Source organism: Chionomys nivalis, chromosome 6 (genome assembly GCF_950005125.1).
Source record: "Chionomys nivalis chromosome 6, mChiNiv1.1, whole genome shotgun sequence".
Lineage (NCBI taxonomy): Eukaryota > Metazoa > Chordata > Mammalia > Rodentia > Cricetidae > Chionomys > Chionomys nivalis.
This window is the reverse complement of record NC_080091.1, coordinates 47,105,804-47,123,928: the sequence shown is the minus strand read 5'-3', so window position 1 is coordinate 47,123,928 and position 18,125 is coordinate 47,105,804. Positions and strand designations below refer to the sequence as shown.

The 18,125-nt window shown below is 41.5% G+C and overlaps 1 protein-coding gene across 5 annotated transcripts in view; it reads left to right on the top strand.

Moving 5' to 3' along the window:
• Positions 1 to 3,541: 3,541 nt before the first annotated feature.
• Bod1l1 (biorientation of chromosomes in cell division 1 like 1) overlaps positions 3,542 to 18,125 on the top strand; it is a 55,608-nt gene continuing 41,024 nt past the window's right edge. For all 5 annotated transcript variants that reach the window (XM_057771133.1, XM_057771135.1, XM_057771131.1 and 2 more), the window contains exons 1-6: positions 3,542 to 3,896; positions 9,740 to 9,864; positions 14,463 to 14,653; positions 15,256 to 15,864; positions 16,490 to 16,639; positions 17,580 to 17,746. In XM_057771133.1, coding sequence (XP_057627116.1) covers positions 3,660 to 3,896; positions 9,740 to 9,864; positions 14,463 to 14,653; positions 15,256 to 15,864; positions 16,490 to 16,639; positions 17,580 to 17,746 — 1,479 coding nt within the window. In that variant the 5' untranslated portion in view covers positions 3,542 to 3,659. The remainder of the gene's footprint in view (positions 3,897 to 9,739; positions 9,865 to 14,462; positions 14,654 to 15,255; positions 15,865 to 16,489; positions 16,640 to 17,579; positions 17,747 to 18,125) is intronic.

Below are 18,125 nucleotides of genomic sequence, written 5' to 3'. Positions count from 1 at the left end.
TGGCCTAATTGGAGGAAGTATGTTACTGGGGTTTCTAAAGTTCACACCAGGTCCACTCTCTCCCCTCCTCTTTGCTGTCTTCTCCTCCCATCCCCACCTCATCTTGCCGCCTACAGATGATCAGGATGTAAAGTTCTCAGCTACTGTCGCAGAGTCCTGCTTTTTTGCTTCCCACCATGATGATCATGGACTAAGCCTTTGAAACTGTAAGCAAGCCCTCAATTAAATGCTTTCCTTTGTAAGAGTTGTGGTCATGGTATCTCTTCACAGTAAAGGAACAATGACTAAAACAACCAATCGCCCACCTTTATATCTGGCTTCAAGTAAAATCTTTACAATGCATTACAAGTAATCCCAAAGATAAGCATGCCATCAGACAGCATCTGGGAAAGAGAAATTCCACTTGTCTTCTGGTGTCCTCGTCAAAGTATTTGGTAAATGTATTTTTTTATTACCATCATCTGTCATTTTACTATGTGACTACTTCCACAGCGGAACATTTCATTCTGGACTGAATGTTACTGGGTCATCGTCACTCATATTTGACTCAAACTATTCCCTTTGGAAGAAGAACTGTTTTGCACTGACAGTATCAGCAACTAATGACACACACACACACACACACACACACACACACTTTCCTTCATGACTTCTTTGCTCTGAGGTTCCTACCCCAACCCATTTCCAGAGGATTATGTAAACCAGTCATAGTCATTGTTGGTCATACAGATATCTTACTGTCTTGGAACCACCGTGGATCCAGTCACCTTAGTAAACTCTATAGCTCCTTGAGGTACCATATATGCAGCAGCCATTTCCACAGTGTCCGGTCTTCAGGCATTTCCAGACTAGCAGGGGGTGGGGCTTCTAGTGCCTAGCAATTGTCTCAGAATTGTACCTCACTGTCTGCACCTATCATTCTTTCCTATTTCTCCTCACGACACTCTCACTCAGAGTTATTTACAATTTCCAGGCTCTTTCATAAGGAAACCGAACCCTCGTCTCACAGTGCAGAATGCTCTTCCCAGCTGACCTGCACACAGTCGTGGGCTTTTTCATATTGGCCCAGAAACAGAAAAATGGCTGCAACAGGGGTAGCCTTCGGAAGGCAGATAATATATCCATGTGCCTTCAGCGTTCCCACAGAGGCTGTTCATAGACTGCCTGTTCACAGAGTGCCTGTTCACAGTGTTCACATGTGTGTGGGGAGGGACACCAATTTTTTGCATGCACTATTGTCAAAATTGTATTATCATTTCTAAGGAAACAATCCAGAGCGAAAGAGGCCACTGGAAAGAAACACTACTTTAACAGCTTTTGGAACGTAAAAAAATGTTAATATAAACCCTTCCTTACCTTTTCTCCAAGTAATTGCAATAGTCAGCCCTAGACTCTGTCCTCAAACAGAAAGGAAAGAAAGCGCTTTTGAAACAGGCCAGCAATACAGATCAGTGACCTGATACTTTTTAATGTATCGAGGAGGTTTTTCAAGGCTTTGGCATAGCTCAAGCTACATTGTATCTAGTGTGTATGATTGGTGTAACTAGAACTCCCGTAAACAAACATTCTACTGAAGTTTCTTCAACAAGCCAACCACCACATATGGGAGGGTATCAGTTGTGAATTATCTAAATTATAATCAAGTCACACCTTCAAACATTTTTGAAAAGGTTTAGGACCTTATATATATTATAATATAAATAGTAATATGTATAAGCCACTAAACAATTCTTTTTAGCAGCAAATATCTTTCTTATTAATTAATTAATTTATTTATTTATTATGCATACAATATTCTGTCTGTGTGTATGTCTGCAGGCCAAAAGAGGGCACCAGACCTCATTTACAGATGGTTGTGAGCCACCATGTGGTTGCCGGGAATTGAACTCAGGACCTTTGGAAGAGCAGGCAATGCTCTTAACCACTGAGCCATCTCTCCAGCCCTCTTATTAATTTTTAAAGTTTTGTCATTATGCCTAATTAAATTTGTGAAGTTTTTAGTTTTATGGATGATTCTCATTTAGCTATTTCAGAAAAGTTGGATAAATTAGATATATACATATATCCCAAATAAAACACTAAGCCTTTTCATAATATATACACATTTGATAACATAAACTTAACATATTGCATTGCCCTCTTGGTACACTAAGGAAAAACAATTTATAATCTCATCTTGTTGCCAAAATTTGTTTTGAAAGATGATTACAAATATATATTTGGGAAGTGTGGTGGTACATGTTTTTAATTCCAGCGCTCAGGAAGCAGAGCCAGGTGGATCTACATAGTGAGTTCAAAGCCAGCAAAACCTACATGGCTAGACCTAGTCTCAAAAACAAAACAAAACAAAAAAAGAAAAGGAAAAAAAGAAATGAAATTATACTTTACACCACTTTAAATGTAACTGATTTTTTTAAAATGTTTTTTGTTTTGTTTTGTTTTTGAGACAGGGTTTCTCTTTGTAGCCCTGGTTCTCCTGGAACTAGCTCTGTTTAGGCTGGTTTCCGAACTCACAGCTCTGCCTGCTTCTGCCTCCCAAGGGCCGGAATTAAAGGAGTGAACTCAGAGATCTTCCCATCTCTGTCTCCTGAGTGCCACTACTGCCCAGCTTTAAGAACAATTGTGAAGACAGCCCCAGGACAGGAGATTTCCCGGCTGTGTAGCTTTGTACGATTTACGTGTTTCCTGATGTAGGAATTGGGAATAGTAGAGTGTCATAGTTAATTAGGGTTACTGGTTTGCTCCCTACCAGCCTACTTCCTTTAAAACAAACAAACAAACAAAAACCCACAAGCCTGGGGTATCCGCAACCATAATTGACTGGGACCCTCCTACATCAATCATAATTAAGAAAATGCCCTCACAGACTTTCCAACAGCCAGATCTTATGGAGGCATTTTTCTCAACTCAGGTACCCCCCTCACAGATGCCAGTAGCTTGTGTCAAGCTGACATAAAAACAGCAGACTACACAGAGACCTAGTCTTAAGTGTCTTCCAAGGACTAAACGCCCTAACGTGAGTAGATGCCACGCCTGAGACACAAGGCCATGTAAGCTTCACCCACTATTCCCATACTGAGACCGGTAAGTTAAAGACAGACAGGCAAACCAGAAGAGTAGCTAGAAAGGCCAAAGGGCAAATGGGATGGGTGGGTGGAACAGAAAAGCGAAGACCCTGAAGTCACCCTTCTGGAAAGAAGACGGACAGAATCCTAGACTCCGGAGAGTTCGCCCGCAGTCCCAGGAACGGCTCGCACTACAAACGCCTACAAGTCTCCACCACCCTGAGAAAAGGGGGCAAGAGCGACGGGACTGGCAGCCGCTCAGGTAAAACCAGGGCAACACCTCCCTCCGGTCTACTCTGAACTGATGCGGACGCCACCACAGCCAGTTCCAGCCCGGCTCAGCCTCGCGAGGGCGCTCGCGCCTCGCCTCGGCTGGAATTGGACCTCGGCGGCTCCCGTAGCCATACCTTAGGCGCCGCCGTCACCGCCTTTTCTTCCTTTCCCTCAGTTCCTTTTCACTTCCGGGGTAGCTGTGGATCCGCTGGTTCCTTAACAACATCCCGTTGGCTTCCCTCAGGCGGCGGGACCTGTGTAGCCGCCTCCCCCCGAAGCGCCTGCCCGCCTGGGCTCGCGCGCTCCACGGCCCGGGCCGCCATGGCCACCAACCCGCAGCCGCAGCCTCCACCGCCCGCGCCTCCGCCGCCGCCGCCTCAGCCACAGCCTCCACCGCCGCCGCCGGGCCCTGGGGCTGGTCCCGGAGCGAGCGGGCCGGGCGGCGCGAGTGCCGGCGCCGGGGACCCGCAGCTCGTGGCCATGATCGTGAACCACCTCAAGAGCCAGGGGCTCTTCGACCAGTTCCGCAGGGACTGCCTGGCGGACGTAGACACGAAGGTGCGGGGCTGGGACGGCGGGTGGCACGGGGAGCGGCATCCCCAGACCGGACCCTCGGGACTGTCTCTCTCACAGGGCTGGCTCCCTTTGCAGCCGCCCTCCGTCCTGTGGCGGTGCGCCGTGCACTCTGCAAGGCGTGGAATGTTCATTCATTGCCGTGCCCCTGTGTTCCTTTCGTAGGCTAGTGTTCCTTGAGTACCTACTGTGTGCCAGGCACTGCTTGGCCTCCACGATTACACCGCTTGGTGAGCGAGACCAAGTCATTCTTCTTAGAGACACTGGTTTGGAAGCATTAGGGCAAACGGGACTCGGTTTGGTGTTTATTTCTCGTGATTTATCGCTCTATTAACTTTGCACCCAAGTTGCTTTTTGCCCCCCCCCCCTAAAGTTTCTTCGGTTGTAAACGCCACAAATTTGGCGTTTGCAAAAATGTAAAGTGGTAATGGAGTAATTTGCAATGTGTTTTGCTGAATGTTGGCAGGGAGGTCGAGTAAAGACGCGGTTGTAGGGAGGCAAACCTGGGCAGACAGAAAAGTGGGTTGGGATATGGGACTGTCGTTTGATCTCTAGCAATGACTGCCTGATTTAGTAGTTAGGTCAAGTCAGTTTGCTAAGATGAGAAGAGGCAGAGAGAGAGATGGAGATAGATTGGAGCCATTCCGTGGGGAAAGCCTGGAGAAGAAATGACAGCAAATGCTGAAGTGAAAGACAGGGGAGGGGGTGCGTTAGGCGAGCGAGGACGGTGAGGCTAGAAGAAGTAAAAAAGGTTCCGCGCCCAAAAAGAAGAGGAACGGAGGAACCCAGCACTGTCACAGAAAGGTGCTTTAGCCGGGGCAAGTAAACTGTCATCTTGGCAGAGTGGCCTGAGGGTGCAGGAAGGAGCGGTCAGTGTAGGTAGGGAAGAGCTAGGGAGTGTGTCTGGAAGCAGGTGAAGGGAGACGTGTTGCTTCCTAGTGTGGGCTTTTAGTTGCCTTCCTTTGGTAGGGTTTAGTGTATTTATTGGGTTTTGCTTCAAAGTGGTTGGGTTCCTATGATTGGAGTTGTGATGATGGAAGTTTTTTTTGTTTTGTTTTGTTTTGTTTTTGTTTTCCCCCAGACTGACAGGTTTGAAAAACGTAGTTTCCTTAAAAGGCGGGTGTTTACAGCACCTGCAAATCCTGGGCCTTTGAGATGGACTGTACACAGTTGTGCCATCTCCTCTAGAAAAATTCCTCCTAAGTACCTGAGGATATCTTCTCCAAGGATTCTGGTCCTGGGCCCGTTTACTACGATGCTGGAGGTTTTATTCATAAGGACTTTAGTTTATTGGGGTGTGTATAGGAAATATAATGTTAGCTTACTGAGGAACTATCACAGCTGTGTTTTAAAGTCATTGCTATTGCCCTTTGAAAAATACTTTAATGGGAAAATTATGTCTAAAGACATGATCAGGTAAATATTTCTGCATATAAAGCTAGTGGTTTGTGAGCAGCAAGTGGATATTACACTTTGATGGTCTCAGAAGCCTGTGTATCTGTGTTGTCATTGTGTATATTGGATATAGAAATTAAGTTTTAATATACTGATGAAGGAGGTGCAGTCTTTTATTTATACCATTCCCATTCATTGTTACTATTGTATGCCTGCTGTATTCCTCCCCAAACTCTCAAAAGTAGATTATTAAGCTAATCCTTGGGGAAGAATAGTTGGTATGGCAGCCTAAGAAAAGCTGGGCCCTTCTCTTTACATGCTCGCATTAAAGTGCTGTTTTCCACGTTCACAGTAGTTGATTCTAGATGATTTCATGTGGTTCAACGTTGTGCTGAGGATAGAGAGCTGAGACACCACAGAACATTCTTCTCTAAATAAGAGAAGCATGAAGCTAGTTAAGGGCAGAACTGAATGACTTCCTCTGACCAGAAAGTGGACACAGGAGGGCATAGTTACTGGAAATTTCTATAATGACTTTTTCCATCTCCCAGCCTGACTTCTGCCTTCTTTCTATCCCTCTCTTTTCTTCCTCTCCCCTAGATAACAATTGTGCTGGTTTAATTTAAAATATTTGTGATTAAATCACATTTCTACTTTCTTCTAATTTGTAAAAAAAAAAAAAAGTATGCTATTTAGGAATGTCACATTTTTACAATACAATGAGTAAGCCAAAATAGAGATAATAGTCCCTAGTCATATAAAGGACTATTATTATTTTAATAGAACTCTTGAATCTCATCTGCCGCTCATGTAAAGTATGGTATTCTTCACAATTGAACCTAAAAGACTGTCCTGCTTTCACCCTAACAGTCTTCCCCACCTGTAGTGTATAGGCTGTTAACAGTCAGTGGATTGTCGGTCATACATGTGTAAGAGTCAAGACATTTGATAGCTTTCAGGTGCTGTCCAAGAAAGACTGTCCACCCTAGTGTGTCTGCACCAGGATGAGATGTGCCACTCCTGGAGCTGTATAATATAGTCCTTCCGGTGTTCCTGCAGTCGTCAGTGGTCCTTAACTAACAAGACTGTTCTATGGCAGATCAGATTGACTGTCATTCCTGCAGAGGCTGGACCTTGGGCAACTCCAAAATCCACCTATACCAGTAAAGCTTCTCCATCTAGACAACCAGTCATCAGATGTTGAGTCAAGGTGTGTGGCTTGGAAGCCATTTTGCTGGAGATTGAGGAGGGAAGGTCAAGTGGCCCATTGTTCTGTCCTGGAGGAGTTGATGGAGCAAGAAAATAGAGCTTCTCTTCCTATTAGTGACAAAGGCAGTTTTTTGATCCTTTCTCAATTAGGAATGGCTCCTGATCAGTTAGTTCTCTGATCAAACCTTATGTACCAGGCATTCCTTAGAAGTTGGGAATATAGCAGTAAACGAGAACCCTGCTGTTTGACAGCTATCCTAGCAGAGAAATAAACAGTAAGTAGTGTGTAATCAGCTCTGTACAAAGGAATAAAGCAAGAAAAGCATGAGGAGGCTTACTGTTCTGTTCTGGGTAATCTTTCAGTTAAGATACTGTGTGAGCTTGTCCTTGAAAGGACTGGAAAAGTGGATGCCTTCCAACCCTAGAGCAGAGGGAGTGCAGAAGACCCGAGGCAGAACTGCTGAGAGAGGAAAGCCAGCTCCCCCTTCACCATTCTAGTCAATTTTGTGTCTCGGCTTAATTGTTTGGGTGGGGGGATTTCTAGTACTGAGAAGTTATTAGTGAGTTTGAGCAAAAGATCATGATCTGACTTATATTTTAGATGAGGTGATAATTCATGATCTACTTTGAACACATGTTTTGATAACACTAGTGTTAGAAAATTTAACATATTCTCTTGGAAGATGGAAGTGAGTTAGGCTTGGATAGGCAGGAATATCAGGCATTGAGAAGCCTTGGAGCATGGGTGTGGAAAAGGTGGTAGGAAATAGTTCTGGACATCCTCCTGAGCTGGAGCTTCAGCCGGCTGGCATCTGTAGACTTTGCTCATCAGAAGAGCCCATTGACTTTAAATTTAAGGCAGGATCTGCCATGGAGCACAGGCTGGCCTGAATTCAGTATGTAGCCCAAGTAGACCATGAAATTGCCATCCTCCTGCCTCAGCCTTGAGATTACAGACCTGTACCATCATGCTCTGCTAATGGGAAAATCTTAGAAACCAGAAAAACTTTCCTTTGGTGGAGCTGAAATTAGAATTTCTTTTGAGGGGTCTGAAAAGCTAAATAATTCAAGTTTAATAAACACTTGTTAAAAGAAGAAATACACATTATAAACGTTAGGGAGAAAGACATTTTCAGGTTGATTTAAACTGAGTGGAGCGGGGCATACGTAAATAACTGAGCAACTGAAAGAGAAAGTAGACAACAGCAGAAAGTCCGAAATTGAAAGTGAGGAAAGAGCATCTCTTAAGGCAAGGCCCTTCGATCTGTTGGACGGTAGTTACCTAGTTAGTCATCACTTACCTGCCGAGCCGTGTGAACAAGAGCAGGGCTGCACAGCAATACAGTGCCCTGCAAGAACTGGTGAATGGTGGTATGTATAGAAGATGGCGGGGGGGGGGGGGGGCAGCGGCTGGAGAAATGGCTCCATGGTTAAGAGCATTGCCTGCTCTTCCAAAGGTCCTGAGTTCAATTCCCGGCAACCACATGGTGGCTCACAACCATCTGTAATGAGGTCTGGTGCCCTCTTCTGGCCTGCACACATACACACAGACAGAATATTGTATCCATAATGAATAAATAAATAAATATTTTAAAAAAGGGAAAAAAAGAAGATGGCAGGAACTGGGAAAGAATGGCTGTATGATATTTGTGGTGTCAGAATGACCTGTGTTCCCATGAGCTCTGAAGGTGAGAGCTTTGTCAGATGGACAAGTAGAGGGAATGGATGTATGAAAATTGGCTGCTGGCATATATGCTTTTAAAGGAGAGAGGGAGAAGTGGCACAGGGTGATACTGTGCTATTTTTCTTAAAAATCATTCTAGGTCACCTACCTATATTGAAAAAAAAAAGGCTGATAAAGGAATGATAACCCTGAATGAGTAGGTGAAGGAACTAACTTACTAAGTGAGGACCACTTCTTTCTTTTTTTATTTATTTGGTTGGTTGGTTGGTTGGTTTTGATTTTTTTGAGGTGATTTCTTTGTAGACCTGGCTGTCCTGGAACTCTCTCTGTAGATTAGGTTGGCCTTGAACTCAAGAGATCCACCTGCCTCTGCCTTCTAAGTACTGGGATTAAAGGTGTACACCACCACTGTTCTTACAACTATTTCTTAAATAGGGATTTTTTCCCCCCGAGACAGGGTTTCTCTGTGTAGTTTTGGTGTCTGTCCTGGAAATAGCTCTTGTAGACCAGGCTGTCCTTGAACTCACAGAGATCTGCCTGCCTCTACCTTCTAAGTGCTGGGTTAAAGGCATGCACCACCACCGCCCAGCTCTTCCTTCTTTGGGGGTAAGGCAGAGATAGGGGTTCTGAGCCCTAGAAATTGTGCCTTTTGAGCAGACTAGTTCTTGTAGGATCTGTCCTGAGCATCTGTCAGTAGCATCTTTGCCCTCTCCTCCTTAGTTATGATCTAAAGTGCTTTAGACAAATGCCACCTTTGAGGAAGAGAGTTTATAATCACTCCTGCTTGAGACCTACTTTTACATCAGATATGGGTTATAGTTCAGTGGTCTGTCCCTGAGTAATTTCTCTTGAGTCCATAACTTTTACCTGATATATTACCATCACAGACTTTGATTGTTTTAGTTATTGCATACTTTGCCAGGTGAGTTGTCTTTATGCTCAGGTATGGAATCACTGTGCTCATATTTATAATGAATTTCTACTTTCAAACCTCTTTGTGTAAGTACCAGGTCCCAGTCTGTGTTTTCAACTTTTCTGTTGCCCTTTGTGCTCTCTTCACCAACAAAATTAGACTATCAATATAGGGTTCCCTAATACTTCTGACATTGTATTTTTCTAGTCCCCTTGTTATTTCCTTCTGTCCACAAAGAAGGCCATTCTTCTCCCTAGTTACATCATGTAACTTTGAACCAATTTTCCAGGTCAAATGCCACATTCTCAATCAAGGCTTCTTTCCTGGGCTTTGATGCCTTTCTTTGTTTCCAATACTCCAACATTAACATTTTTGTCTTGTTTCTAGTCTTTTGTCTACAAAAAAAGTCTTTATCTTACTTTATTTTCAAACAGCTTGTCATAGACAAAATAGGCACTATTTGAAATTATGACTGAGAAGCTTTCTGTCCACACTATTAAGAAACCTTAGGCCTATTAAGTACACTAAAATTTCTGAAATGGTTATCAGTATTATTTTAATTAATTAATATTAATTAATGGTTTCTGGAATTTATGGGTTTTTTGCTGTTGTTGTTTTTCTTTCTAGCCTGCCTATCAGAATCTGAGGCAGAGAGTTGACAACTTTGTTGCAAACCACTTGGCTACTCATACCTGGAGTCCACACCTTAATAAGAATCAACTGAGAAACAATATCCGACAGCAAGTTCTGAAGTAAGTCTGAGTTAGAGTGCACAGCTCAGTTTAAAATTCTTCTCCTTACCTTGTCTGAAAGCCAGCAGAAGTACATTTGTTCTGATGTTGGCAGTTTGGGGAAGTTTATGTGACTTGGTCCAGCATAATTTTGGAGAATGGCCTTATCAGTTCATTTTTCTCCTACAAATTCTAACTCTTTTCTTTTATTGTAGTGGTACTTAAACATTCAAGAAAAGAAATAGCATGACTTAAAAGAAAATTTGTCCAAGAAAAATCTCTATGTAAATATTAATAGACAGTTACTTTCATGACAACTTTCTTATTTAGCAAATAGAACATGATAGAACCCTGAAGTTAAAAAAAAAAAATCCTTTGTTTGTAGGTGTTTTGTCTTCTAAATATATAGGATGTTGCCAAAAGAAAATATTTTTGCATCAGCACAAGAAACAAAGACTAAAAAGATGCAATATTTTTTAAAGTCTGGAATATTTACGTTTTAAAAAGAACAAACTTGATTTACAACCTTTTACTTGTTTTTGAATATAAATATTTGCTGAGACAAAAAGATGTTCTATCCCAGTTGTTTAAAGAGTACCTATTCTTCCTGCTCTGACAAATATTTATATCCAAGAACATTTATAAAACATGGCTTTAAACAGGTGAGCAATCTAGCTCAAGCCCATGTAGTGTGATAGTTCCAAGCCCCAGGAAGCCCAGAAATAAAAATTCACCAAAAAGTCCCTTTAGCCCCAGGTAATACTAGAAACCTGGAGTTAGGAGCTTAGACTGTGTCGCCCTGTGTATGAGAAAAGGAAATAGCACTGGCTTTGTTGTCTGTGTTTTAAAAGCACCTGTAAAAGAGTCCAAGTGACATCAAAAGATGCCATCAGAAGGCTCCTTAATAATACCTGTTGGTAAAAAGTCAAAGCTGTTTCCTGAAAAGAAGATGCTAGAAGGAGTCTTTTGAGTGACAGGCCAAGAAGGCCCATTATTTCCACAAAGGCCTTCAGTAGAACAGTAAGCAAAGTAGCACAGGAATGGGGAGGAGGGGGCAGCTGTGGTGCCAACTCACATTTACATGCAGTGCTGCTGATAATACAGGACTCTCTTTCAGCATTCTAGCTCTGCCCTTCTCACACGTGATTGCATTGCTTCATTACTTTAATGTTCAAATCTGTAAGATAAGGAAGCTAGCTGTCTTTTTTTTTTTTTTTTTTTGGTGAGGGAAATGTGAAAATCACTTACAATTCTAGTACCAATAATATCTTTACCACAGTTTCATGTTGGTAAAAGGTAAAGAAGCCAGTGATTATGGCAGTGGTGAACACTGGTGCTGTCTTCCCTAAGTAGTGAGCTGCCTTTCTCTAGACTGGAGACTGGGAAGGAGAATGGCTGAATTCTGGAAAACTTACATGCTATTCTTCCTAAGACTTCTGTTAAATTTCCTCTTGTTATTCTCTGGGTATGGAGGTCAAAGAAAAAGTTTGGTAGTAATTTCTGTCTCTTCCACTATGGAATCCAGGCATTGAATTCAGGTCCTTGGATAGGGAGTGCTTTTAACGCCTGAAACATCTTGCTTGCCCCATTTGCAAAGTTTTATGTTAGTGATAATAGTATATTAAAGTTTTTCTTTTTCTTAGAGAAGGTTTTGTTTTGTTTTGTTTGTGTTTTTCTGTTTTGCTTGTGTTTTTGTTTTGCGACAGGGTCTCATTTTGTAACTCTGGCTGTATGTCCTCAAACTCACTCTGTAGACCTGGCTTGACTCAAACGTACAGAGACCTGCCTGCCTCTGCCTCCTGAGTACCAGGATTAAAGGCATACACCTCAACACCTGGCTTAGAAAAGGATTCTTTAGTTGTTTGCAAATTAATACTTTATGGATAAACTAACCCGATAAACACCTGTAATCTGAAGCAGGTTTTCATAAACACACTGGAGAAAGTGTTCAGCTGATTGACTAAGGTTAAACCATTGTAGTTGTCATTTCTGTAGAACAAATGGCCTACTATCAGCAACCTAAGATGGATTAACATAGTAGCTTATCTTTTGATTCAGGAGGAAGGAAATTCTTATTCTGTTTATATATTCATTTATGGTGCAGAATCTGAAATGTTGCATAGTTTTCTATAATGATCTTGACAGAATTTTAAAAGAAAAGGATTTGGCTTGATTTATGTATGTACTTATTTTTTTTTCAGTAATAAGGGTTGAATACAGGTCATCATACATACAAAATAAGCACTCTATCACTGAATTACTTTTAAAAAAAAGGGTCGCAGTATGTAGTTGTAGTGGCATTTCATTTGTATTTTAATAAAGCTTGCTTGAAGATGAATAAACAAAACAGCCCCACTGGTCAGCCTTACAGACAAGGCAGTGGTAACACTCACCTTTAATCCCAGTAGCCACACTAGTTGCCATAGAAACCAGGCAGTTCATGCCTTTAACCCCAGTGGTGCAAGCCTTTGATCCCAGCCCTAGAGAGGATTCTAAGATGGGAGGAAACTGCTCTCAGTCTCATTCTCAGATTTTTAGAGGCAGGATCACCATTTCGTACTGAGATCGAGGTAAGAGCCAATGGCTGGCTGTTTTGCTTTTCTGACCTTCAGGTTGAGCCCCAATTTCTCTCTCTGAATTTTTATTAATTGTGCCTCATGTAGTCATGTCTCAAAGTCTATATGTAGCCTAGACTGGCCTGGAACTAGAGTGCTGGGATTACATGCCTGGCTTCAGCCTTCTTTTGTTTTGTTTTTATTTTGAGAAAAGGTCTTCAAATTCGCCCAGGCTGGTCTTGAACTCTTACCCTGATTTTTTCCTGTTGCTCAGGCAGGTAGTAAATTTGGGATTATTATGGCTCAGTCTCCTAAATAGCTGACATTATTGGCATGCACTATAATACCAGGCCTGCAGGGAATTAGCTTTAGCTGGGAATGTATCTGTTGACAACATTTCTCTTTACTTATGGCCCAAGGGCTGAGACTTTCCTTCTGACTAGGCAGCTAGGGACTACCATAAGGCAATGAGCCAAAAAGAGCAGTGAATCAATAGCTCTGGACCCCATTTTAATATAAGATCAAAGTTGATCTCCATGGGAAGGAAGACTAAATTTAGGAGTATTTTGTTTACAGGACAAAAAACCAAAACATAGGCAAATAGAGAAGACAACCTGAAACAGTATTTTGGGTTTAGTGGATTTTATACTTGAATTTTATACCTTTGTACATATGCCTTACAACAAAACTTTTATTTATTTATTTATTTATTTATTTATTTATTTATTTATTTATTTATTTTAAATTTTTCATGACAGGGTTTCTCTGTAGCTTTAGAGCCAGTCCTGGAACTTACTCTGTAAACCAGGCTGGCCTCAATTCTTTCTGCTACATTTACAGGTCACCTTTAAGGGAAACAAAAAAGACAACTTTAAGATACAACACTGTTTTCAGGATTTGCGTTCTGTTTTTTAATCTTGGAATTTTAAAAAGCAGGTAACCTACTTCGCTGCATATCAGCTCATTTTTCTTTATGTCCCACATAAATAAAATTATATAAAATAAAAAAATAAAGCCTCCGGGATTGAGAATCCAGTCCACCCTCACTTCTGACAGGTGCGCTTAGAAACAGCATTTGACAGTTTAAGGATCAACACCTCACCCGTTCTATCCAGAAAGATGGAGGCCAAGAAGCAGGAGGTGACTAGTACCTCAGTTTCCAACAGTGTCCTGGGCACTGATTCCTCCTGGTGCATTCTAGGAGGAAATGTGTTCTTAAGTCTATTTTACTCAGATGTCATTTTATAAGAGTACTGCTTGTGTCACTGCTCTGTCTGTCTTCTGTGATGTTTCTTTAACTTGGAGCCTCTTTCCTCCCTTCCTCTTCTATATGTATCAAGACTCAGTTCAAATGTCTTCTCCTAGTGGAATATTCTCAACTTACATAGGCAATAATCCCTTACAGTACATGGTATAGGTTCATGCCTAGCCCCTTGTATTTTAGTTGTGCCTGTATCTTTAACCAGCGTAGGGCCCAGATCTGGTTTGTAGCTGCTTGGTGGCCAGCATGGTGCCTTTTATGTAGAAGACATTCATAACCTGCCTCTTGAACAACTAAATCATTCTGTTTTATAGCAGGAAGGTAATAAAAAGAAAGCCAGACATCTTGAGTTTTATTTTTGCTTTCCTTGTTTCTTCTTCCTTAATTTGATGAAATTATACTTTGTGTATATTCTTCACTTTAACTGGAAACTCTAAGACTTATAAAAAGTTTATGTTTTCTATTTTTAAAAAAAGAAAGTTTCAAAGTCAAGAGATTTACTTTAGCCCTGGAACTCATCAGTCGCGAGGTGCTCTTGTGTCCCAGAGATGGAGGTTGATGGAAGCTCCACCTCCCTTGTGTTTTGTAGTGCTGAAGCTACTTCCAACGCCTTTTATGTGTTTTAGTTTCCATCAGTGGTTCATTGCTGGAGAGTTTACAGATGTCTTTAATACCACTGCTGTGGTAAACTTCCCGACTATTGAAGGTTGAACATATTTATAGTAGATACTAATTATTTAAGATATTTATGCAAATAATATAAAATTATTTTTTTACCTCTCTGTGAATTACCCGTGTTTTAGATCAGGAATGCTGGAGTCTGGTATCGACCGAATTATTTCACAGGTAGTAGATCCAAAGATCAACCATACATTCAGGCCTCAGGTGGAAAAGGCTGTGCATGAGTTTCTGGCCACACTGAATCACAAAGAGGAAGCAGCTGGCAACACAGCTCCTGACGATGAGAAGCCGGACTCTTCTGTCATTACCCAAGGTGCTTTGGTTTAATCTTGTCAGTCCCTGTGCTCTTCTTGATCTGATTGCCTAGGTAGGGAAATTTGGTGTTCTGACACCTTGCTCCATTTCAATATTGCTCAAATTCCTCAACTGGCATGGCATTTCTTTTTTGAAATTAAAAAGCATTTTAATAGTAATGAGTTTATGAGTTGGGCAGTGGTGGCACACGCTTTTAATCCCAGCACTCAGGAGGCAGAGGCAGGTGGATCTCTGTGAGTTCGAGGCCAACCTGGTCTACAAGAGCTAGTTTCAGCACAGACTCCAAAGCTACAGAGAAACCCTGTCTTGGGGGGTAGGGGAGAGAGTTTATGTGTGCATGCTCACTATATGAGAGTAAGTAACTGGAATAATGAAAGCATTCTTCTCACAACTGGAATGTTCTCAAATGGTTGGTGTCTTTCCTTTAAACACTGTGCTCAGGAGACAGAAATTTCTGAGTTTGCATATCAGTGCTGTACCTGAAAACCTACAGGAACATGCATTTCTGCATAGCTTGTAACAGTGGTGTGTTGTATGGATAAAGTAGAAGGATATACTTTTTTGCATAAATTTATTTCACGTCTTATCTTCTCCTTCAAGGTGTTCCTGCTCCTGGGCCCAGTGCTAATGTGGCTAGTGATGCCATGTCAATCTTGGAAACCATAACTTCTCTTAACCAAGAAGCTAATGCTGCTCGAGCTTCAACAGAAATGTCAAATGCCAAGACCAATGAGAGAGTGCCCAGAAAACTCTCATCTCAGCCTAGCACTGACATCAGCACTGACAAGGAGAGAGGCTCTGAGGATGGGGCTGATAGAGAGAAGGCTACCCCTGATTCTGGAGCCGAGGGGATAGAAACTGCTCCCAAGTCAGAAGAACCTAGCGATCTCTCTTGTTCAGTGGAAGAAGCTAAAAATCACATGAAAGAAAATAGCTTACTTGTACCAAGTAAGGATGCTCAGCAGGAAAGCAGTGACCAAAAATATAAATCAGTGGACAAAGCAGAAAAGAAACCAGACAGTAATGAGAAAGGAGAAAGAAAAAAGGAAAAGAAGGAAAAGACTGAAAAAAAAATTGATCACTCCAAAAGGAGCGAAGATACACAGAAAGTGAAAGATGAGAAACAGTCGAAGGACAGAGAAGTGGAGAGCATGAAGCCTCCTGAAAAGATCAACAGCAGAGCCAGGACTGCCGAGGGGACGAAAGAAGGTGCGTACACACATCCATGCTGCTTTCAAGAGCAAATGTCCTTAGAGGAAGAGTGACAGTGTCACATTTGGCTTTGGATTTTAATGATGTTTTGATGCTTCCATATCAAACTTACAAAATTATAAAATAATAAGCTGGGCGTGGTAGCATACAACAAAAAGCCCAGCACTGAGCATGCTGATTGTAGGATCCAGGCCAGCCTGGTCTACATAATCAGGTTTTATTTGGGCTGGGGGGAAGAGAGGCAATAAGTATTTACAACTTCGTTACTATACATATGTATCTATTCACAATGAAAATTAACAGAAAAACTATAAACTCTGTAACTTGTGTTATCATTTATTCACACGGTTCCAAGCAACTTAAGTTATATATGCTGATCTTCAAAATACCAGGTAGTAATAATCGGTTATTAAAAATTTACATTTGTGCATATCTTCACGTTACAAATTAATAGTTATTTTTGCAAGTTACTGTTTTACCTTTGTATTTTATTAAGATAGCCTTTCTGAAAGCTAATTTCTTTGACATCTGTTTAAAGCAGGGAATTTTTAATGTATAGGGTTTAGGTTTTAAATATGTTCTTATTTCTAGTTGTTTACTTTGTTTCGTTTTCTTCTTTAAGATTGCTCTTTGATGGATTCTGATGTGGATGGTCTCACTGACATCACAGTTAGCTCTGTCCACACCAGTGACCTTTCATCTTTTGAGGAAGACACAGAGGAGGAAGTTGTCATGTCTGATAGCATGGAAGAAGGAGAGATTACATCAGATGGTAATGCACTTTTCTCAGTGTCTCTGTGATGTTTCTGTTAAGCATTATTTGTGTTCTGTTCTAGTATGGCTACTTCTTAACCGAGTGTAGCATAACAAGAACGTGCTACCTTGTGATTGCAAGACTGGCCTCTGCCTGAGCTGTAGGGTTGTCTGTCTAATCAGCCCTGTACAAGTTACTGTAAAACTTTGTTCTCCATAGCCAAGGCCAGTCTGGTGTACATGATGAGTTCCAGGACAGCCAAGGAGACAGACAGACATGAGAACTTAAAGTGCAAGTTCAGGTGAATTTCCTCAGCAGTGACAAAGACATTCCTCTCATGTCCACTGACAAACAAGAATTAACTACTTGTCCAAAATACATTGTCTGAAATAACTAGGAGGAGCAAAAGGCTAGGGTGGCTCCAGCAACTTTGACTAAGAGAATTCCTGAGTTAATAAACTAAAATGGCATAAACAGTAAAGGGAAACTTCAGCTTAGACCTGCACACCATCCACTAACCTCTGAGGGAATGCTTCCCAGCAGATCATAATCATGTAAAGGCCTAACAGTAGTCAGTCCCATGAATTGTTTACTTGGCTTCCGTGTTGAGCCTGCAAAAGCGCGCTACTCCAGGGACAGAGTGGAGCCTCAGTTCTGAGTGCCTTGCTTGTGACTTGCTCTTCTTTCAAATCAGTTCTTTGCAACTTTTGTCTTCAGTTTTTTTTTTTTTTTTTTTTTAATAAGACAAGTTCTTACAGGGTCTCATTTTTCTTGGTCTGACTTTATATGTGAGGTGAATTATAGTTTTTTAAAATGTCAACTTCTGAATTTTCTTAGACACCCCTTTGGACCTTTATATATACTTAAAGTATATTGGTGTTTTTTGCTGCTTATGTGACATGTTGATGCTGTTGCTGGTTAACAGAAGCACTCACTCTTTATATTGAATTCTTTCCAGATGAAGAGAAAAACAAGCAGAATAAAGCAAAAGCTCAAACCACTGAGTCTGGTGATGGGAAAGCCAGAAGTGTACGGCATGCTTATGTTCACAAACCTTACCTTTACTCAAAGTACTACAGTGATTCTGATGATGAACTCACAGTAGAACAACGGCGCCAGTCCATCGTAAGTTAAGTTCCCTCTCTTGCTGATTTAACAGTGGCCCTCAACTTTCTTAGTACTATGACCCTTTAATGCAGTTCCTCATATTGTGGCGACTCCCAAGCATAAAATTATTTCATTGCTACTTCATAACTGTAATTTTGCTACTGTTATGAATTGTAATGTAAATATCTGATATGCAGGGTATCTGATATGAGACCCCTGTGAAAGGATTCTTGAACCCTCAAAGGGATTGCAATGCCCAGGTTCAGAACTGTTGTGATTTAACCTGCTGCACCAGGTTGACAAAATTTGAGTAGTATTCTGCCCAAGGTACAAGTTTGCACAGAGCAGACATGGCCTTGCCCTCAAGGAGCTTGCCATGGAACTACATAGACTAGAC